The sequence below is a fragment of the Periplaneta americana genome, chromosome 1, assembly GCF_040183065.1.
Source record: "Periplaneta americana isolate PAMFEO1 chromosome 1, P.americana_PAMFEO1_priV1, whole genome shotgun sequence".
Taxonomy (NCBI): Eukaryota; Metazoa; Arthropoda; class Insecta; order Blattodea; family Blattidae; genus Periplaneta; species Periplaneta americana.
In genome coordinates, this window is record NC_091117.1 from 23,000,001 (window position 1) to 23,023,241 (window position 23,241).

General features: G+C 36.4%; 1 protein-coding gene across 1 annotated transcript in view; it reads left to right on the top strand.

The window, feature by feature from the left end:
* Positions 1 to 23,241, top strand: part of LOC138715477 (probable E3 ubiquitin-protein ligase HECTD2) — a 180,266-nt gene that overhangs the window by 32,059 nt on the left and 124,966 nt on the right. The window contains exons 3-4 of the mRNA XM_069848462.1: positions 1,095 to 1,241; positions 3,697 to 3,860. Coding sequence (XP_069704563.1) covers positions 1,095 to 1,241; positions 3,697 to 3,860 — 311 coding nt within the window. The remainder of the gene's footprint in view (positions 1 to 1,094; positions 1,242 to 3,696; positions 3,861 to 23,241) is intronic.

Here is a 23,241-nt window from a genome sequence, read left to right on the forward strand (position 1 = left end):
AATCTGACATATGGAGAATATCGTCGCTTCACAGCTTGTGAACTACACTTTTAATTTCTTAAGTAACGCTCCCAACTTTTCGATACTTGCTCTCAACGTTTTCGAATAAACTATATGTGAATTTAAATTCTAAGCTTAATTTATATTTATATTCATTAATATTCATTTATATTGACATACAGCAAAGAAATGATATCAGTGTAAAAACTTCACAATGTCCTACTGCATGTAATTAATTGGGAGTATAATATTATTTTCTTCAACATTTGTGTACCAATGGTCACAGTAAATAATAATGCTTGACGAACAATGAAAGAGTAGGGTCTATTACTTTAAAATAATTAGTACCCACTACGTAAAATGAAATATTTGTTCGTTTCTAGTCGTTTCGAAATTACTGCAATTTTTTTTCTTAAAATACTGTATAAAAATCATGCTTTATGCTTTACAAACCACTACTTTGTGAAGTATAACTGAGTAAGCCTAAAGTTTCTTGTATTACAATTGTAAAATATAGACACTGATAATAACTGTGTTCTTTTCGTTCTGCTAACTATGTTTATAATGTTCAAATGCCTATTTAATCCAACCCTAGAAGCGCAGAATAGATTATTGTACACCCCTCCAGCTAAGAACGAGTAAGAGCAACCCTTGATTGATGCAACCTGCACAGACCGGCGATCAGCGCACATCACTGCACATTTAGAGTCTGATTTCTGACATGCCTGCTTTAGAATTTTCGATTACATATTAACATCAACCTATCTACAACACTGGATGTCCGATACTACATAGTAGTTGTTATCAGTACTGTTTTTCTGGGGAATGCGCTGAAACAGCTTTCTGGCACCTTTTCGTTGCATTTTTCATCATGGAAGCGAAATGTGTTTTTAATATAATTTTTCTTCGTATTCCGCTTAGATCTTGAAAGTCTTAGTTGGACGAAAAGGAGGTTAAAAATGACAAAATTCCAATTCAGTGAGCAGTAATCATCTCCGCGTCCGCTATGAAGTTTTCTACACAACTACCGCCTTTTTATCCAGAAGAAAAGTGCTGATTATTGATGTAAGTGAAGATTTGGTTTCTGTTCGCAGCAAGAGCCGTCGCCCGAACATCGGCCGCCCCGGTACGGCCGTATCGGCAGCTTCATGGTCAGTCACCTGGGCAACGTCAACATCACCAGCCTGGGCAACTTTCTGCTGCGCCCCGGCTCGGAGACGTCGCTGCCCCCCATATCCAAGGTAAGCTCTGGCATATTGCGTAGGTTACATTTCCCAACCAAATAAAAAATGACAGTTGATTAATGAAATCACTTAAATTCTGCGAAACGTCTTTATTTTTGGCATATGATTAACCTCACAGGTTTTACGCCTTTTTCCTATCTCAGCCTGTCACACATTACGAATGTTGTTGAAATTTTTGTTAACAAAATGTTTATAAAAACAACTAAAATGTGCTTTACAAATAGTCTTTATTTGGCAATGATCACATATATATCTGTAGTGCTTGGGAAAAGTGACACAAGTCAGTTTCCACAAACCTTTTTTGATAGCTTCTTGTCTATGCGGATGACGTGAATATGTTAGGGGAAAATCCATAAACGATTAGGGAAAACACGGAAATTTTACTTGAAGCAAGTAAATCGATCGGTTTGGAAGTAAATCCCGAAAAGACAAAGTATATGATTATGTCTCGTGACCAGAATATTGTACGAAATGGAAATATAAAAATTGGAGATTTATCCTTCGAAGGGGTGGAAAAATTCAAATATCTTGGAGCAACAGTAACGAATATAAATGACACTCGTGAGGAAATTAAACGCAGAATAAATATGGGAAATGCGTGTTATTATTCGGTTGAGAAGTTTTATCATCTAGTCTGCTGTCAAAAAATCTGAAAGTTAGAATTTATAAAACAGTTATATTACCGGTTGTTCTGTATGGTTGTGAAACTTGAACTCTCACTCTGAGAGAGGAACATAGGTTAAGGGTGTTTGAGAATAAGGTGCTTAGGAAAATATTTGGGGCTAAGCGGGATGAAGTTACAGGAGAATGGAGAAAGTTACACAACGCAGAACTGCACGCATTGTATTATTCACCTGACATAATTAGGAACATTAAATCCAGACGTTTGAGAAGGGCAGGGCATGTAGCATGTATGGGCGAATCCAGAAATGCATATAGAGTGTTAGTTGGGAGACCGGAGGGAAAAAGACCTTTGGGGAGGCCGAGACGTAGATGGGAGGATAATATTAAAATGGATTTGAGAGAGGTGGGATATGATGATAGAGAATGGATTAATCTTGCACAGGATAGGGACCGATGGCGGGCTTATGTGAGGCGGCAATGAACCTTCGGGTTCCTTAAAAGCCATTTGTAAGTAAGTAAGTATTCTTTCCATTACAATAATTCATACAGAAAAAAATCAAATCGACATAAACAAGTGTAAGGTGTCAATAAATAATCAAAAAAGGTTTCTGAAAACTGACTTATGCCACTTTTCCCAAGCACTGCAGATATAGTTCATACAATTTCAGTTGATGTAGGTAGGCTACATGGCGCACAAACTATTATGGAAAACACGGGGATTTTACTTGAAGCAAGTAATGAGATTTTTTGGGGATTTACTTCCAAATTTAAGTATGTTGATTAAGTTTACGGGATTGCTCAAACGGGTATGTGCTACGTAAATAATATGTATTTATTTTGTATTTTAAGCAGCAATAAATATTTTAGGGCCTATACTTAAACAGTCCCGCGCCGTGGCGTCGCAGTCTAAGGTATCCTGCCTAGGACTCGCGTTACGGAATGCGCGCTGGTTCGAGTACTCGTGGGAGAAGAAATTTTCTCATGAAATTTGGGCCAGTGTATGGAACCGGTGCCCACCCAGCATCGTGATGCACTTGGGGAGCTACGATAGGTAGCGAAATCCGGTTGCGAATGCCAACTACAACGGCTGGGGGGAATCATCGTGCTAACCACACGATACCTCCATTCTGGTTGGATGATCGTCCACCTCTGCTTCGGCATGTGGGCGTGAGGCCAGCAGCCGGCTGGTCGGTCTAGGCCCTTCACGGGCTGTAGCGCCACGGATTATTATTATACTTAAACATGTCTCATTATCATAACATAGCACGCAATGGAAATTGGAAATTTATCCTTTGAAGATGTGTAAGAATTCAAATAACTTGAAGCAACAGTAACAATTAATATAAATAGCATTCATTCACCCATAGTCTTCTGTCCAAGGGCAGATCTTTCACCTGACATAATTAGGAACCCTAAATCAGAAGTTTGAGATGGACAGAGTTTGTAGCATATATGAGTGAATCCAGAAATGCATATAGAATGTTAGTTGGAATACCTGAGGGAAAAATACTTTTGGTGAGGTCGAGACGTAGATGGAAGTATAATATTAAAATGGATTTGTGGGAGTTGGGATATAATGGTAGGGACTGGATTAATGTTGCTCAGGATAGGGACCGTTGGCGGACTTATGTGAGGGCGGCAATGAACCTCCAGGTTCTTTAAAAGCCATTTCTAAGCAAGTAAGTAGATGCATTTTTATTTATAACTATCGGTACTATATATTGTGAAATTGTTTTTCGTTTCGTTTTTCTTTTCCACATGCAATGTATTAAAGTCCAATCGTTCTTCAGTCAGATCTTTTGACGTATAACCACGCATCCTTGTGCAGGATTCTGACGGTAAGAGCTCTGGCCTGGGGGTGAGTCCTGTGTCCACCCCGGAGTCGGGCTTCCGGTCGGCGCTGAGTGCGGAGAACCTGACCTGCTCGGAGCCGGAAGAAGCCAGGGCGTCCCCCCACTACCCAACCCGCAACAAGACTAGAGAAGACTTCCTGTGAGTACTTATATGTCACATCTCCACTCCAATCCTTGTTTTGTCAGTGCATGGGCTCCTGTTTCAAATTGCTACTCATCACTCTGTCTACTGACCCCAAAAATCTAGATATATATCTGAAAAAAATCTCTCTCGTTTTCTCTGTTCTGATTATACAATTGAAAAAATAGACAATACAGAATGAACCGTAAGCAATGCCAATGCCATTAATTAATTTCAGGATGTTATTCTTTGAGATATTTCAAACAAAAAATTCAAAACAATCTTTGTCCGTTTTTCCTTCCTTTCCGAGATAAAAATGGTTTTGAATGAACATTTCATAGCGTATTTCGAGAAAGATATTGATTTTTTTCTCAATATGCTTAGTGAATTTAAGATAGTAGTGTATTATGATAATAAATTATTAAAAGATTGTTTTTTAAATGTGCAGAAATTTGATCCTAACAAATTAACATTTCGGAATATGTATGATAAGACTTTCTTGTGTTAAACTTCAACGTACCTCGTTTACGTGTTTCGACCTATTTATGGGTCATCTTCAGAACTGGTCGTTGTTGGTCTTTGCGCCTCTCATTTTGTTTTCTGTGAGGGTGTGTTCGTATGGTATAGTGTAGTGTCAAAGAGTGTATGTGTTCTGAAATTGAGTTGTGTGTTGAGAATTTCGTTGGGGTGTGTTTTCGTGTCTGTATATTTCATATTGTTCTAGTGTGTTTAGTTTCTGGCTTTTTGGTTGGATATGTAGTATTTCCATGCCTGTGTTGATGTCTCTGTGGGTGTGGTTAGCATTTGTGATGTGTTCTGCATATGTGGAGGTGTTTTGTAATTTTGTTATGGCTGTGATGTGTTCTTTGTAACGTGTTTGAAAAGACACCCCAACGAAATTCTCAACACACAATTCAATTTCAGAACACACACACTCTTTGACACTACTCTATACCACACGAACACACCTCACAAAACAAGAGGCGCCAAGACCAACAACGACCAGTTCTGAGGATGGCCCATAAATAGGTCGAAACATGTAAACAAGGTACGTTAGAATTTAACACAAGAAAGTCTTATCATACATATTCCGAAGTGATACAGTGTTAAAAGTTGTGTAATCAAGATGTAAAATTAACATTTTAAAATTCCTTTTCAGAACGAAACGTTACATTTGTTTGGATCAAGTTTCTACACATTTAAAGGACAAAAAAATTCTTTCAATAAATTATTGTCATAATACACTGCTCTCTTAAATTGACTCATAATATTGGAAATTGAATCAATAGCTTTCCCAAAACAGACTATGAAATGTTTCATATAAAACAATTTATATCTCGAAAATGAAGTAAAAACGAGCAAAATTTTATTAAAAGTTTTTGTTTGAAATATCTAAAAAAAAAAAAAGTTAACCATCTGAAATTAATGACATGACTCATGGTTCATCCTGCATAAATTTAAGACAGTCACTAAATAATTGAATAACTCTACTTGTACGTTTCATTGTCGTAATATGGTTGCCATGGTTTTCAGAATGACGAAACAATTTTAGATCGTTTACGGTTTTCGTAATAAACAATTCTGTTGTTTAACAATGGAAGAGGAAGACGTGACAACAGCGTATAACTAGAAACTCCCATTCCCGCTAATGGTGTTAATTACTAAAAGAAGCCTCGCGTCCCTTTGATCTGTCGACGCTAATCTTTAATAAATCGAAATAATAACAGAATAATAGATTTTTTTATTGCACACGATATTTTGTGCTAGTTTGCCGCGCTTAGTATCGATAGTATAACTGGACCCGCTATATTTTGATCAAAGGGTACAGCTACAGCAATATTATTGTTATTATTCTGTGCTCTTTGATTTGTTCTTCTGTGGTTACAAGGTAACTAGAGTCATAAAATGATAATCGACACGAACAGCTGTTAGAGAGACGGCCATTTTTTTCTTTGTATACAACACTTAAACAAAGAGTTTTGTGTGCATAGCTACAGCAAAGCAATTCCCACGTATAGTTTACACATTGATTATACATTCATCGCTTATGCATGTTTTATTAGTAACTTTTTCTGCCGCAACTCGGCATGAGTCTCGTATAAAAATTATACAGGTTTATTAGCGGCAATGTTAATGTTTAGTGATGACAGCACTTATATTTTCGGGAAGTTCATTGATACAAGTGAGAACATGGGCTTCTGAATATCCACAAAAACTATTATCATTGTTGAAAATGAGCCCAATAGCCCGAAAATAAATGTGTGGTGTGCTCTTGAAGAAGATGAAGCGATCAGTACCTTCTTCGCAAAACCCAAGTAACTTACGTCAATATATTGCAATTATATTATGAAACAAAAGGTATGAATTCTTTAAGATTGTTTGTACCAAAATGCAACACTGCTACAGCATTTAATCATAGTAGTAATTTAGGCCCAAGAATATATAACAAATTTATATTTAAATATCCTAATCTTGTCAATTCTAATAGTTATAGTATTAAATTAAAAAAGTTATGTATGGATTTTATAAATATTGAAAAATTGTAAATTTAAATTTACATATTCTTATTGCGTAGTAGACATAAGACAAATTGTATTACATACTTCTTAATTTCAATTCAGGAATCCGCCCCTGAGCACGAGTTCTACTCTTTCAGGGACGAACTAAAGCTTTTCTGTATATATTATATTTTATGTTACAATTATTAGCAAAATAAATAAATAAATATGCAGTGCCCCAAATTTCAAATGCCAATGTAATCTTTCAGGAAATTACTGCCTCTCTCCACTTTTCTACCGCAGTTCGGGAAATTCTAAATGGTGCATTTCCATAACGGTGGGTTGGTAGGGGTGGATGGCCACCACGCTCTCCGTACCTTATTCCTGTGTGCCATTACTTATGGAGTTATGTTAAGCAAGTAGTTTTCAGTGTACCCAACATCAGTTTTACAACATGAATAACTTATATGATGAAAGACGAGTGGAACTGAGAAAAATTCTCTCCGGCACCGGGTTTGAACCCAAGTTTTCAGCTCTACGTGCTGATGCTCTGTCCACTAAGCCACTGTCCCATCCTGATGTCGGATCGAATCCTCTCAGTTTAAGTTCCACCTCTTGGGTTCCCTCTAGTGGCCTACCCTCATGCACTGCGTCATAGATCTATGACGTCATAGAAGTATGACGCAGTGCACGAGGATAGGCCACTAGAAGGAACCCAAGAGGTGGAACTTAAACTGAGAGGATTCGATCCGACATCGGGGTGGGAATCCGATGTGGCTTGGTGGATAGAGCATCAGCACGTAGAGCTAAAAACCTGGGTTCAAATCCCGGTGCCGGAGAGAATTTTTCTCCGTTTCACTCATCTTTAATCATATGATGACGCAGAATATCTGCACGGAAATATCATAATTATGTTCTTCGGTACATCATAATAATAATACATGAATAATTTAAATAATATAAGATATTAAATGTCCGAAAAGTTACAAAATTAAGGTATTCGAGAAAAAAATGAATTATTTATCACCTAAATACACAAATGAGTCTGGTACATTTCCTTAATGCAACATACAATATATTAGAAAAAAGAGTCTTATAAATATATTGAGAAATATGGAAATTAGATTGGAAAAGCTTTCCCACTTTATCTTAAGTGACATTTTGAATATTTAATTAGTGGTAACTATAAAATACTTTTAATATATGAATTCTATTTCTTAAAGTAGAGGTAGTGAGCATTTTTGACATCAATTATGAATGTAATAAATTGTCTGGTTTCTGAGAAAAAAAATATTTCATATTTTCCTCGTTTATAGTACTCAAAAGTGGATGTACTCCTTTAAGAACCTATAATGAATATATAATAATGTAGCGACGTGCTACCACCTTTTCCAAAGTGTTCTTTTCGTCAACAGATAAAATATTCTACTTGAAATTGTGGAAATTGTAAAAGACAGTGAAAAAGTAAAGCTGATAAACTATCAACAGTCCAATCGACAGAATATGAAATATTGTGTGGAAGTATTGATCATCTTGGTTACGCCCACAAACAAAGAACGGTTATTCCGAATAAAAGAAAGCATAATTATTTAAGTATGGTACTTGCATTGTAGAGGATTGTACGGGTACTGTACCACACGTTTATGTCTTTTCTATAGATCAGATATGAATCGATCTGTCCAATAAAAAAAAGAGCTTAATATTAGAAAACGCTTCCTGGTTCATGTGTCAATTTGTCAAGTTCCTTGTCTGCAAACCGCGGCATTGACCCCAGCGGGAGCAAACTCCTCAGCTGAGCTTTTTTCTGACGAACACAATATGGTTCCCAAAAAGCTTGCAAATCCTCCCCATATTGATAGGTCACCTGTCACGCCATTATCTGACAATCTAGCACACAAAACAGCGTTCAGTCAACGTTTCTTGTGTGTGTTCCGCTGTCAAATATATCAGCTGCAACAAAGGTGCCTGTCGCCATATGAAACAAGCACAATAACGCAGTGACGACCGGATTATCGATGTTGCCAAGGCAACGACCTGTGTGGTGCTACTAACAATAAAATCGGACATGTAAACAATTTCCTTGATGAATGCCAGACCTCTCTCCATGACAAGATAGTACACATCTCAGCCTATGCTTGTTGAACCTATCAAGAGCTAAAAAAAATTGTAACCAACAAAGCTCTTACGTCTCTATAATTAATCGCATAATATAGCGCTTACTGCCTAATTGACTGATTAATGTAACATGGTCGTAAGTGCACAGAACTCAATGACCTACGTTCAAGAAGGGACTAAGATATACTTTTCTAATAAGATATTTTTTACTACGCTTGTTTGCTCATCTTCATATCATTTCAGTTATCCCTCTTTTACGGCAAATTGTAATTATTTATTTTATCGTTATTTTCAACTGTACATGTGGTATGCACATTGCGCAAAGTTCCACGCACGTCTGAGCATTTTTGCAGAAGTTACTGTCAGTGGAGAAGTAATATGATGGCAAGACTACAAGAAATTTGAGAAAATTACTGCGAGAAATTTGGTCAAATGATTATTGAAATTTGAGAAAATGACCATGGACAATTTCAGGAAATGTATACGATTAATTTCAGGAAATTCCGAAGAGCAATTTGAGGAAATGGTGACAAAAAATTTAAGAAAGTGACATTGAATAATTTGAGGAAATTACGACGAGGAATTTGGTGAAATTATGACGACGAATTTGAGAAAATAATGACGACGAATTTGAGGAAATTGCAACGACGAATTTGATGAAATTATGACGAGGAATTTGATCAAATTATGACCAGGAATTTGATGAAATTATGACTAGGAATTTGATAAAATTATGACTAGGAATTTAATGAAATTATAACTAGGAATTTGAACAAATTATGACTAGGAATTTAGGACGAGGAATTTGAGGAAATTACAAGCAAGAACTTCAAGCTGTGACGACGACGAATTTGAGGACGGGACGACGAGGATTTTCAGGGCATGACGACGAGAAATTTCAGAGCATGACGACGGGGAATTTCAACACATGACGACAGGATTTTCAGCACATGACGATGAGGAATTTGAGAATATGACGACGAGGTATTTTAAGACATGACGAGCAGGAATTTCAGCATATGACGAGGAGGATTTTCAGCACATGACAACGAGGAATTTCAGCACATGAAAAGAGAAATTTCAGCACATGACAAGGATTTTAAGCATATGACGACGAGGTATTTCAAGACATGATGACCAAGAGTTTCAAGATATGACAATGACTAGGAATTTCAGCACATGACAAGGAATTTCAGCATATGATGACGAGGAATTTCAGCACATGGCGAAGAGAATTTTCAAAACATGACTAGGAGTTCCAGGACATGACGATGAGAAATTTCAGCACACGACGACGGGGAATTTTAGCACATGACAATGAGAAATTTCGGCACATAATGACGAGGAATTTCAGAACATAGCGACAAACATTTTGAACATATTACGACGAGTAATTTGAAGATATGACGACGAGAAATTTGAAGAATGAAGATGGAGAACTTGAGGATATTCCGACAAGGAGTTTGAAGATATGACGACGAGAAATTTGGAGAATGACGATGGAGAATATTCCGACAAGGAGTTTGAAGCTATGACGACGAGAAATTTGAAGAATGACGATGGAGAATTTGAAGATATTCCGACAAGGAGTTTGAAGATATGACGACGAGAAATTTGAAGAATGACGATGGAGAATTTGAATATATTCCGACAAGGAGTTTGAAGATATGACGACAAAAAATTTGAAGAATGACGATAGAGAATTTGAGGATATTCCGACAAGGAGTTTGAAGATATGACGACGAGAAATTTGAAGAATGACGGGAGAATTTGAGGATATTCCGACAAGGAGTTTGAAGATATGACGACAAGAAATTTGAAGAATGACTACGGAGAATTTGGGGATATTCCGACAAGAAGTCTGAAGATATGACGACGAGAAATTTGAAGAATGACGGTGGAGAATTTGAAGATATTCCGAGAAGGAGTTTGAAGATATAACGACGAGAAATTTGAGAACATGACGACGAGACGTTTGAGAAAAGAAGACGAGGAAGAGGGAGATGTAGACGTTATAATGCAAATGGCGAGGGCATAACAATGAGAAAAGTGAGGGATGACAAGAAAAAAACTTGATATAACAATGACAAAGACGAACACGTTATGACGAGGAGTATGACGAAAACAAGACAACGACGACGACTGTTGCTACGAGAACGATGACGGCGACGACATGACAACAAAGACGAGATTTGATAGGCATTTCTTTTTGCTTTCAACATAAGCAAAGATCGTCTTCCACAACGGAATAAATGGCATAACTCGGCAAGCATTAGTACTCGTATATAAAACCCAGTCAACTTGAGCAGGAGAATCGATTACGGTTCGTTCCTGAGTTTCCTGTTTGGCACAAACCGCACTGAACTAGTTACCACCACTGACAACATCGCCCACCTTGTTCGAGTAAACAGCGGAAGCCACCTGTAAGTGGACGATTGTTGGAAATCAGTAATGCTAGCAAAGACCAGCATACAATCCATACAGCCAAGGCCCAGCATTGTATTGATGTTAGACACTGCATGCGATGGGTCGTGCACAAGCACCTCAGTGCCACATGTCCAGGCCAGAGGTATTCATGCAACACGACAGCCCACAGATATATAAATAGGCCTACACACGTGCTCCTGTATTTTACATGTCATGGCTCTTTTGTTACTACTGCTATTGTTGATGTGAAAACATCTTATGTGACAGCCATAGGGTAATAGTCTTACTAATAAAAACTCTTAACAGATGTTTAACTGTCTTATACTTACACGGTGAATAACTCGTGTACAGGTGTCCCATTTATCTTGTGCACCTATTATAACTTTTTTGTTTGGATAGGTATTGGAATTTTTGTTTTTGAGCGTTATGTTATAACGAGGGGATAACATGAGTGTGGAGATTTGGTGCATGTAACTACATTATGGTACAAGATACACGTGACGACATCACTTTTTCAAATAGCACTACATACGAGTGAAAATATTAACGAACTGATAAAAAAAACTATGCACAGCTGTGCTACGAGTATGGTACAATTCTTTAAAAGTATAATTACGTCGGAGGCTGCACAGTACCCATAAATAAGAGCCATGAGTTCTGTAGATCAGTGATTCCCAACTTTTTGAGGCGCGACCCATTTTGCGACAAGACTTCCGTTTGCGACTCTCACTATTGTCCTGGTTCTTGACTTAATTCTAAAAAAATACAAATCTGTGTAAAATTACAAACAAATATAATTTTCCTCAAAACCAATGGATACTAACCGAAGTACGATTCCAATCAACAGCTATTTGGGTATTTTTCTGAAGAAACTCAAAATAATTACGACAGTCACAGATGGATACTGAATAAATTCGTTGCTTCCAACTGGCTGAAATTCCAAAAACTATTACGGAAAAACTCATTGAAATATGTACAGTAGTGGCAAAAAAACCGGACCCACCCTTGTAGCTGATTTCAGAGTCTTGTTCACTCCAGAGCACGATAGACTGGTAACTAAGACTTTCGTGGTTCGAATCCTGACTGGGAAGGAAACTTTTTTTGTTCCTTATTCAAATTTATTCCAAATACTTTTCGATTGCAGCGATATTTTACTACTTAATTAACTTATTATTCCCAGAACATGAATTTTACCAGCTATCGAAAAGTATTGGGAATAAATCTGAATAAGGAACAAAAAAAAATTTCTTCCCAGGCAGGATTCGAACCACGAAAGTCTTAGTTACCAGCCTATCGTGCTCTGGAGTGAACAAGGCTCTGAAATCAGCTACAAGGGTCGGTCCGGTTTTTTTGCCACTACTGTACCTACTGATGGAATGTTGAGACCGGACCTTTTTTTTTTTTTTTTTTTTTCGCAAATCATAGTTAACATCTGCGAACTTTTATTTATGCAAAACAAGTTTCTCGTTTATGATTGTCATCAAAATAGAAGACGAGATATCTCAACGAACTTGAAACTGATATCGATATGTGTGTATTGAATACTTAGTTCAGATTTGAGTGACTACTTTCTGAAACCCTACCCCATTATCTTCTGACTTAGTTGCCTCGTGAGTGATGCCTTATTGGTGTCACGAGGTTCAAACCTGTCTTCGGATATAGCTCCCTGTAACGTTGACTTGAATTATTATTTCAAGAAAAAAATTGTTCCGAGGCCGGGATCTTTAGCTGAGCACCAACTCTCTACTGACTGAGCTACCCAAAACTCTACTAGACTCCGCCTCAAAGATCACGGGTTCGATGCCCGGACCCGGGAGAATCTTTCCCTTGAAATTACTCAAGTCAGTTTTACAGGGAGCTATATCTGAAAGCAATATTTGTATAATACACCTCACTGTTTGTTGACAGAAAACCACAAATTTAAGTCACACAGAAAGTGTGCACTCAATGGTCCACAGCTATATAATTCGATAATAAAATTTCATCCAGAATTGACTACTTTAAGCAATGAAATTTTCAGATCCAGAATTAAAAAATGTATATAACAGAATTCCCTGTATTATATTATGTACCATGTATTGTAAAACAAGTTAATTTCTATCCTAAGTATATTTTTTCTATCTTATCTTGGTTACTACATTAACATGAACTGTACTAATTATACTACTAAAAATAATTTAATATTAATCCACCAATGTCAACATCGTCTCTTTTTTCACTGTTATTATTAGTATTATTATTTACTAAATTTATTATCGTCTTTATGTGACCTTTTTTCTTAAGTATTTTGTCTATAAATTATGTATATCTATGTAACGGAACTGTCCCCGAACACGATCTTTGCTCTTTCGAGATATTTTAATGTAACGTTTTTGGTATATGTTATTATTAAATAAATAAATAAAATAAATAAATGTTGGGTCTCTGACATCGTGTCAACCCACTTGAGGTATTTGGATAAAAAAGAAATAATTGAGGTGGGATCTGGTAGAGTTCCTGGGTAGCTCAGTCAGTACAGCGTTGGCGCGCCGGGTTCGATGCCCGGCCCGGAACAATTTTTCCCTTATAATTATTCTGTCTTAGGATAGTTGACTAAACAGTAACAACAACTTTCTGAAAAACAAACACACTTATATTTATTATTTTTTTACTATGGAAACGCTTTTGGATTTTTATGTTCGCCGTTATTTATGTTCGTTTCTAAATATAAAATAAATGTATTTAATAAGATTTTTTGCTTCATTTTCTAAATTATCTTGCAACTTCCGTCAGCTTTTTACACGTCCCCCACTTTGGGAACCACTGCTGTATATTATAGATATATATTTATTTTATTTCGTTGTTCTGTGTTGTAGCAGTTTCTATATCTGTAGAACGAATGAGTTATTGGACAGACTCTAATACGCAATGACAGGAGAATTATGAGATATAGTGAATGCATATGAGTCCTTCCAAATATCTGTTTCCACTACAAACTAAAGCGAATTTCCACTCCCGCGCACGGCCTTTAACCGGATCCTGTGCTCTCGTTTTCGTTCGGGTTCAACGTGATTAAAAAAGCAAATATATGATCTGAAACACGCGTGAATGTAAGCTATATTTTTTAAACGGATTTTAAATATTGAGAATACACTTCCCCCTCTGTTCTCCCACTCCCATAAATCAACCAACGTTCATTACTCACACACAAGGTCGCTGATATTCTGCTGACATTTCACCTTTATTACACATTTTCCCCAGAGCACCTATTACTATTTGAATTACTCGTACGATAATCTTCTCTACGTGACACACCTTTAATTTCAGTCGTCAACTTTACATGTACATAATAAATTTCCTGGAACTGCAGTATTTCCCTCGACGGTTTTTTTTTGCCAATGTCACAGCAGCATCGATCAAAGACGCAGTATTTATTTCTCTGCTATTAGTAAGAGAGGTTTGTTTTGTAATAGTTTGTAATAGGAACTATCTTGAATAATTTCAAGGAAAAATTGTTTCGGAGCCGGGTATCGATCCCTTCGCTTAGCGCGCGAACGCTCTACCAACTGAGCTACCCCGGGAACTATACACGACACCGTCACAATTTTTCCCTTTATATCCGCACAACTCAAATGAGCTGATAAGACGCCAGAACTCAACTATGAGTGCACACAATACTGTGTGACTTAATTTGTGGCTTTCTGTTAACGTATCTCTAGTAACGAATGTATTATACAAATCTGGCATTCAGGTAGTAGCTCCCTGTAAAGCAGGTTGGAATAATTTCAAGGAAAAATTATTCCGGGGCCGGGTATCCTTGAAATTATTCAAACCTGCTTTACAGGGAGCTACTACCTGAAAGCCATATTTGCAGGAACTATCTTGTTCTCTTATAGGCCTAATCTTCTGTACAGTTCCCAGATAATCAACTTAATAGAAATTATGATTATGTTAAGCAATAAGTAAAAAAAAACAATAATTAATATATCAAAAATCTTTCACATATAATGTCAAAGTACTAATGAACAACGTGTATAAAAATTGTCATTAAATTCTGACAAATAACTTCTGAGAAAATAGTATGTGACGAAAAAAAAAAATTAAAAATTGTCACTCCTGTGTTCAATTGTTGCCAACTAAAAGAAAATAATCCTATTTATTTATTGTGAATATCAATCAACTTATAATTGGTGAAAATTTGTTCATCTGCTATAGTTCTGAAGAAAATTCATTTTCTTTTGCTGGCAAACTATCTAAGAACAAACTTTTTTTTTAAATCACACATATGGGTCAATTAAACAGTGTTCATGGATTAGATAAGAAACGTACGAAATATATATCACAGTTGTTTGAACACTATTAAAATAAAATAATTATTAAAATTAATAACAGTCTCCTTTAAGCCACTCTACAACACGGTCGATCACCTGAACCAGATGTCGTGGTAAAATCACTGAGGATGGAGAGGCAGTCTCCGAAACATGTCTGAATTTTATTAATTTTAATAATGATTTTATTTTAATAGTGTTCATACAACTGTGATATATATTTTGTACGTTTCTTATATAAGAACAAACTGTTTGATAGTTTTTCGACATGGAACTGAAACACCAGGAAATCACTCTAAATTACCCGCACGTCTGTACATGAGTAGCTTTTACAATCAAGCACAAAAATTCTTCGTCCAAGCGAGAACTTTTCTGCTGGCATTTCAAAGGTCTACCAATCTATGCACACATACGCTGAAATTACCTTTGAAAGAACTGACACTGAAAGTAAAGAGTAACGATATTTAAGAGACTTAACACACTGCATACTGTACAATGAAGGCAACTACGGCACTAAACTGAGCGATATACACGCGCATTACGTGGCCTTGAGATGGCGAGTTATCAGCTGACTGTGGTTCGGTCTTCTCTCTCGGCCCACACCCGAAGCGAACGATCTGTGTAATAAACATTTGAACATAGTAAAAATTTACTTTGTTAGTACACAAAACATTTAAGAAGTACCTAAAATAAAGCGGATACTGAAATATTAAAAAAAAATGTCTGACAATTTTGAAAGATATAGCTATTGCAGTGGTTCCCAAACATTATGAAGGCTATGTTACTATGTTATCGAGCAAATAAAGTTGCTGATATGCAAATATAGTCTTTCAGGTAAAACTTCCTGTAAAGCATATTTGAATAATTTCAAGGGAAAAATTGTTCCGGGGCCGGGTATCAATCCCGGAACAATTTTTCCCTTGAAATTATTCAAAGTTGCTGGTGTTCGCGGTTTTCCACCAATTTACACAAATTAATGCATAAATTAGTGGGAAAGGGACTGTCGCCGGGCAGTGCGTCTTCTGTGTAGTGTTGTGACGTCATACAGTGAAACCAGTGAGTGAAATTATGTTGAGAAGCTTTTTGCCAGAAAATATGTCGAAATCAGAGGCTGACGAAAGAGAGAGTGACGTGAAAGAAAGAGTGCAAATGAACCTCCGAAAATTGAGCAAAAAACGAAAAAGAGTAGACTGGGACGACTACGAGAATGCCGGACAAGGAAAAAGGCATTTTCTGACCTCTCTTCTGAAGTTACAAAGTGTCAACTATATAGTGAATGTTCGTACATTGTCAATTATTATAAACAGCGAAATACCTGGTCCGACTGGTGTCAGTATCTAGAATTAAATCGCAGCTCACAACATAGACTTTAAAACAAAAGTCCTCATCAAATATTTGGAAAATGATTTGTAAACAATCAATTTGGTTTTGTGTGCTTCATTTCTCATATCTCATCTTAACTAACAAATAACAATTATTTCATTTCTTAATCTTGGAGATTTTTGAATATAAAAATGTTAAGGTGGTAATAAGATTGTAGTTTTCGAGGTTCGAAAATCAGTCATGGAATTACCGGATATTCTCCTTACAGCTGGTAAAAAATTTGAAAAGGTAATTGGCTCCTAACCGGACTCGAACCAACGCCAGAGTGTAGCCTCAGATCATGATTTCAGCTTGCACACAGATATAAAACAAAAGACTACTGAATGTGTTTCGTAACCGCTGGTATATAGCCATTAATCCAACTGTCTCCATTGTCTAAGTTTTAAGTAGTATAAAACTTACTTTTTAAATTACGAGTTTCGAGCATAAAACTCGTTTTTAAATTATCATGTCATCCAATAAACTTCTCATGAGAAGTTTCAAAGGTTATGTAATAAAATAAATATGATCACATGAGCTATGGTTCCAACGGCGGTGTATAGCCTACTGTATGTCTTTGTAATATTCCATTATAGAAATCGATCCTTTTGTTCGTGGAACAATAGCAGTCTTACATACCCACGTTAACACGACATATGCAGAATGTTATATTGTAATTCAGTATTCCAGTAACCCAATACACTGTTTCTATATTTATGTGATTTCTCGTATGTCTGCCTACTTCAAGGACGGCGTTTTTGACTCGACCAGAATTCTGAGCAAATCCTAACCACTTAACATATAAGGTACATGTAGAGAAAGTCGTTGGTGATATCTCTACTTCGTTCCATAACGTCTGACAGGAGAAGTAAACATTGAGGAGGGGAGCAGTATAATTTGGACTGGACAAGGAAAACGGTATACAGTGAAACCTCTCCTTACGGACACCCCCAAGATACGGACACTCCTCATATACGGACAGACTTTTATGTCCCAACTGAAATAATATAGAAATAATGATACATTTAACTCTCGTTTACGGACACTCTCAGACACGGACACGGACAGCTGTTTCACAGTCCTGAAGCTTGCTTTACCTCCTGACTGCGGACAAAACTTGGATTTGAAGACCTAATGTGTTACAAAAATGGAAAATTTAGTATAGAAATTCCTTCACATGAAAGAAGACAATAAGGGTCTCGTACGCTACCGCTATCACAGCCAGCTACCCCTTGTTAGCTGGAAGCGGGTGGATAAACAAAGTCATTAAATTATTTAACCTGTCTGATGGGTCCAAGGTTTCCGCAATCGTGAAATTGTATTCAACACATGATAGGGTTAGTAGGATTATTTTCTTTACTTCAATCAGTTGTTTTGTTTCGAGAGACATGGCACCTGAACGTAAATGTTAAGTGAAAACTGTAACTACAGTACTGCATAACTGTAGACCTAGAATAAAATTGCATGGCACAGTTCTGTATTTTCCTTTTCCGGTCTTATCTACTGTATTTCAAAGTTGTAAAGAATTTACTGCAGTATACTGTATTTAGAATTAAACTGCAGTAATACATTTCATTTAAAGCGTGAAGGGGTACATAATGCATATTATAAATTTACCGTTAGATTGGGGAGCCTCCCTCCCAATAAAGGACACCTCCCAGATGCGGACAGATTGTTACGTCCCTTCGATGTCCGTAAATGAGAGGTTTCACTGTACAGTGGCTCCCATAAATATTCGGTTCGTGATTGATTTTACAGTATTTTTCTATTTTTCTTTTGTTCTGTGTTCAAGCGAACCTGCATTTCATTGCAGATAGACCATTTAAACACTTTGTACATAACGTTAAAGAATTTACATCGAAAGTTTAATATTTACGATGTAATAACAAATAACCGGTAAGTAACATGAAAGTTCTCTCTCTTTAATATTCGGTTTTGATTTATTTGCTTTCAATATAGTGCACGTTTTCTGTCGACATCATTGTAGGGTTCAGTAGCGAACGCGCAATCATTCTGTCTACACGTTGTGCACAGCCCAGGCGAGGTTGGTTTAGTCTACAGGTCGTCAAATGGTTCGCAAAGGAAACAACGCAACTTTTGTGATCTATCATGACGAAAAGGAGCTAAAATACACAAAAATAGCCAAAATATTAGTGTGAGTAAGAGTACAGTTGGGGATATAATGAGAAGATACAGAAACGAAGACAGAATCGAGTCCATACCAAAAAAAGGGCAGCCAAAAAAATTAACTGAATGTGAAGAAGGCTTCATCGTGAAGAAAATAAAAGAAAATCCCCGACTAAGGCCCAATTGTATAAAACTCTCTGACTAAAGATCAATTTTGATCAAAGATCGAAAAGTAAACCGAGTTCAGACACTTCTTCTATTGTATAAAACTTGTCTGCGATCAAATTACCTTGGTTCAAATGCAATCTAAGTTCACGTGAAAAGGATTTGGCAACATCGCATAAACAGGTGAAATACGTGATGCTCGGACAGGTTTGTTCAGTGTTGCCAATCTAGCGACTTTAACTCTTTTTCAACAACAATTTCTTTTAACTTTTATATTGCTTAAATAGGGATTTAGTGACCTTTTTAGCATCCCATAGTGACAAAATTTAATCTTTCTTTGTTGATAATGAGAAATCTAGCGACTTTACAACTACTTTTTGGCGACTTTCCGTATTACACTCTGTTGGAGACACTGGTTTTTTTTTTCAATGTAAATAATGGCGGATAATAAGAAGGGGGTTGACTGTTCTCCAAGTTGTTATCATGTTATGGTGTTTGATACTGCTAAACATAATAAAGCTTTATAAAACGACAATTTTCGTTTAGTAATACAGTTAATTGAACATTTATGAATGTACCTATCATATCCATTAATAATTAATGGTTGTTATAAATATAATTATAGGGTATGTTATTTGATACTGCTGAACACGATAGAGCCTTATAAAATATAAGAATGTTTGTGTATTAAGGCAAGAAATTGAAAGAAATATCTATTAATATTAATAACAATGGATATTTTATTTGCACAATCTGTCACTCATATATTTCGAACAGAAAAGAAATAACTGATCTTGGATCATCTAACTTAATCGGAGAAATTTCTTCAGTCAAAGTTGACTTTAGTTTGAGACAAATTAATCTCAGATTAGACTTTATACAACACAAAATTTCAAGTTCAGCTGAAACAAGGATCAATTTAACCTCTGATCTAAGATTAAATGGTTTATACAATCGAGTTTAGCAAGCAGGTAGGTGCCGAAACAATTCGAAGAGTTTGAGGAAAGAAGAGTTTAATGGAGATTATGTAGGAGAAAAACTTAAAAAAATGAAATAAATAAAAGGAAGCGGCTTCAGTTCGCAAGGGAACATGTCCGTAAAGAGGAAAAACTAGTGAGACGATGTGATATTTGCTGATGAAAGCCAATTTAACGTCTTCGGGTCGGATGGACAACGGTACGTGTGGCGTAAGAAAAATGAAGAACTCGAAAAAAAAAAAAAAAAAATCTTTTGCCAACAGTGAAACACGGTGGAGCAACGTCATGGTATGGGGTTGTAAGGCTGGAGGTGCGGTTAGTAAACTTGTTTTCATAGAAAAAAGGATGGATCAGCATGTGTATTTGGACATTATGAGAAATAATTTAAAACGAAGTGCAGACAGTCTATGGATTAAAGACAGTTTCAAGTTACTATCAGGAAAATGATCCTAAGCACACAGTTGAAAAAGTGCGCTTATAATAATAATAATTTATTTAATCTGACAGGATTAAGGCCATAAGGCCTTCTCTTCCATCCTACCAGATAGCACATATAAATACAAAAAAGAAATACAGGGACATCATTTTATTTTTACTAACATTTTTAATATTAACCTGGCTATACCTTTAGAGAACCGGAAACACCGATTGCGCCCCCTTCCACGACTGGAGTTCGTTGATACTTGCGTAACACACAAACAAATCACTTTACTAGGTATAGGAGGGAAGAAAAGTAGTTCATCCATTTACGTGAACTAGGAAATATCGCGATTTTGAGTTCGATAATTTTCATTGGGTTTTTGTTTAATCTCAATACAGTACTGTATTAAGAATAAGTGTTTTACTCACGAACTGAGTTAGCCATTCGAACGTATTCATTATGCAGTGTATATTATACTGTCTACAGCACATTAGCGTACAATATAGAGAATGAAGTTAAATTGAAAAATAATCATAATATGGATATTTAAAAACATTTTTGAAAATGGTGGCCGTTCATTTCGATACAGGCTTCAGTTCTTTTGTGCATATTATCGCACTATAGACTATTGCATCTAATTCCAATTGCCAGTTTCGTCCTTCGTACTAGTAACTCATGTTGAAATAATTCTGTACCTACTCTATAAAAGAGTACCTTATGTACTGTAAATTCAATCTTCACTTCTGCCCGACTGCACAGATAAAATTACTCAGACATGCTATCTACTGTCCTTCCAAATGGTTATGCCGCAGGACCGTAGAAAGGGGGAAAATCACGTGACAGTTAATTACTCAACGAGGCCCTTTTATTTAAGTTATTTTAAACAGTTGTATAATATTACGTAAACGTCCAATTTATTCCTAACAGAAATTAATGTTTTCAGAAAAGAGCTAAGACAGCCCTGCTTTTGCAGAGGGGCGAACAGAAGCAGGTGGAGGAAATAGGGATGCGACGTAGGCAAACGGACAGCACCTGTGCGAAAATATGATTCAATATTGAAAGTTCTTTCGTCACTGGAAAACGCGAACATATTTCTGGAACGTACTATACTCACTCAGTGCTGTTTACTATATGCGGTCTTGGATCTGTGTGTAGAGGGGAACTTCATTAGTAGATGTTATGTTTTATTTAACGACGCTCGCAACTGCAGAGGTTATATCAGAGTCGCCGGATGTGCCGGAATTTTGTCACGCAGGAGTTCTTTTACATGCCAGTAAATCTACTGACATGAGCCTGTCGCATTTAAGCACACTTAAATGCCATCGAGCTAGCCCGGGATCGAACCCGCAACCTTGGGCATAGAAGGCCAGCGCTATACCAACTCGCCAACCAGGTCGACTTCATTAGTAGAAGGGGTGGAAAAGTGAAGTACATTCAAAAACTCAGGTACAATAAAAATTGAAGTAAAAATAAAATGATGTCCCTGTACAAACACTGATGAAAATGATACAAATTAAGTTAAAGCCCTATAGAGGGTCAACAGAGTCAAAAGTACATTATAGAGCTCTCATCGAGCTAATACAACAAAAAGAAAGAAAACAGAGATAGCAATGATGATATTGATAACTGACAATAATAATAATAATAATAATAATAATAATAATAATAATAATAATAATAATAATAATAATAATAAATACATTACATATTAATTTTCAATTTTACAACAGCATAGTTACAATATTTACTATATGTCATGGGTTAAGCCGAAGTTGCGCAACCTGACATGTGTTCAACAAGCAATTCCACGAACTAGAATGTGATTTTTTAATTTAAATTTGAATTTTGATATTGTCCGACAGTCTCTGAAGTGGTCAGGGAGAGAATTCCAAGAGGCGTGGAATAGATATGCTGAAAGATGATGAGTAGAAGGATGTTCTGTGCAGAGGAATAGAGAGAAGGTACATGTTCCGGGTTCGAGGTAGTGAAAGGTAAACAAAAGAGATGCTAGGTAAGAGGGTGTGGAGGTGTGGATGATTTTAAATAGTAATAAGAGAGGGTTGAAGAATCTTCTTTCTTTAAGTGGACTCCAAGACAACAATTCTAGTGACGGTGTTACATGATCGAATTTTTTAATGTTACAAACGAAACGAACGCAGATATTGTGAACACGCTGTAGTCTATGGGCAAGATCAGTATTTAGATTCGTGAATAGAGAATCGCAATAATCGAAGTGGGGCATCACTAAAGTTTGGATCAGGTTCTTTTTAAGGCTGAGAGGTAAAACGTTGGTTAAGTGTTTGAGGGAATGAATTATGGAGAAAGTTTTCTTACATATGTAGGTCACTTGACTTTGAAAATTTAAATTTGAATCTAAATATACCCCTAAATTTTTTACTGTCTTACTATATTACTTAATTTAAATGCAAGTAAATCGCAGGCAATCTTAATAGAACATCAAAGATCGAAGTGTGACAAACAAAATTTGCCACCGATAATTGTAAATAATACTACTATTCCATACAGCTCGACTGTGAAGAACCTTGGCATTTATATGGATTGTCACCTGGAATGGAATGAACAAGTGAATCATACTTCCAAAAAAATATTTTCCATTATTCACTCATTAAAGCGACTGAAGCACTTTCTTCCTGATAAATTAAAATTAATCCTTGTACAAACACTCGTGATGCCACACTTCGACTACTGCGATATTATATTAAGTAACCTAAACGCAAATTTGAGCAACAGGCTACAACGTGTGCACAATGCGTGCGTCCGTTATATTTGTAATATTCGTAAGTATGATCATGTTTCCCCGTCTTTCCAAACTCTGTCTTGGCTAAGGCTAAGCGATCGACGAGCCCTGCATTCTCCTGTTCTCTTATTTCAAATTCTGCGCACCGCTACCCCAATCTATTTGACTTCTCGTTTTCAAAATTTATCCGCATATCATCAGCTAAGTACAAGGTCTCATCATAACAATTTACTCATTATACC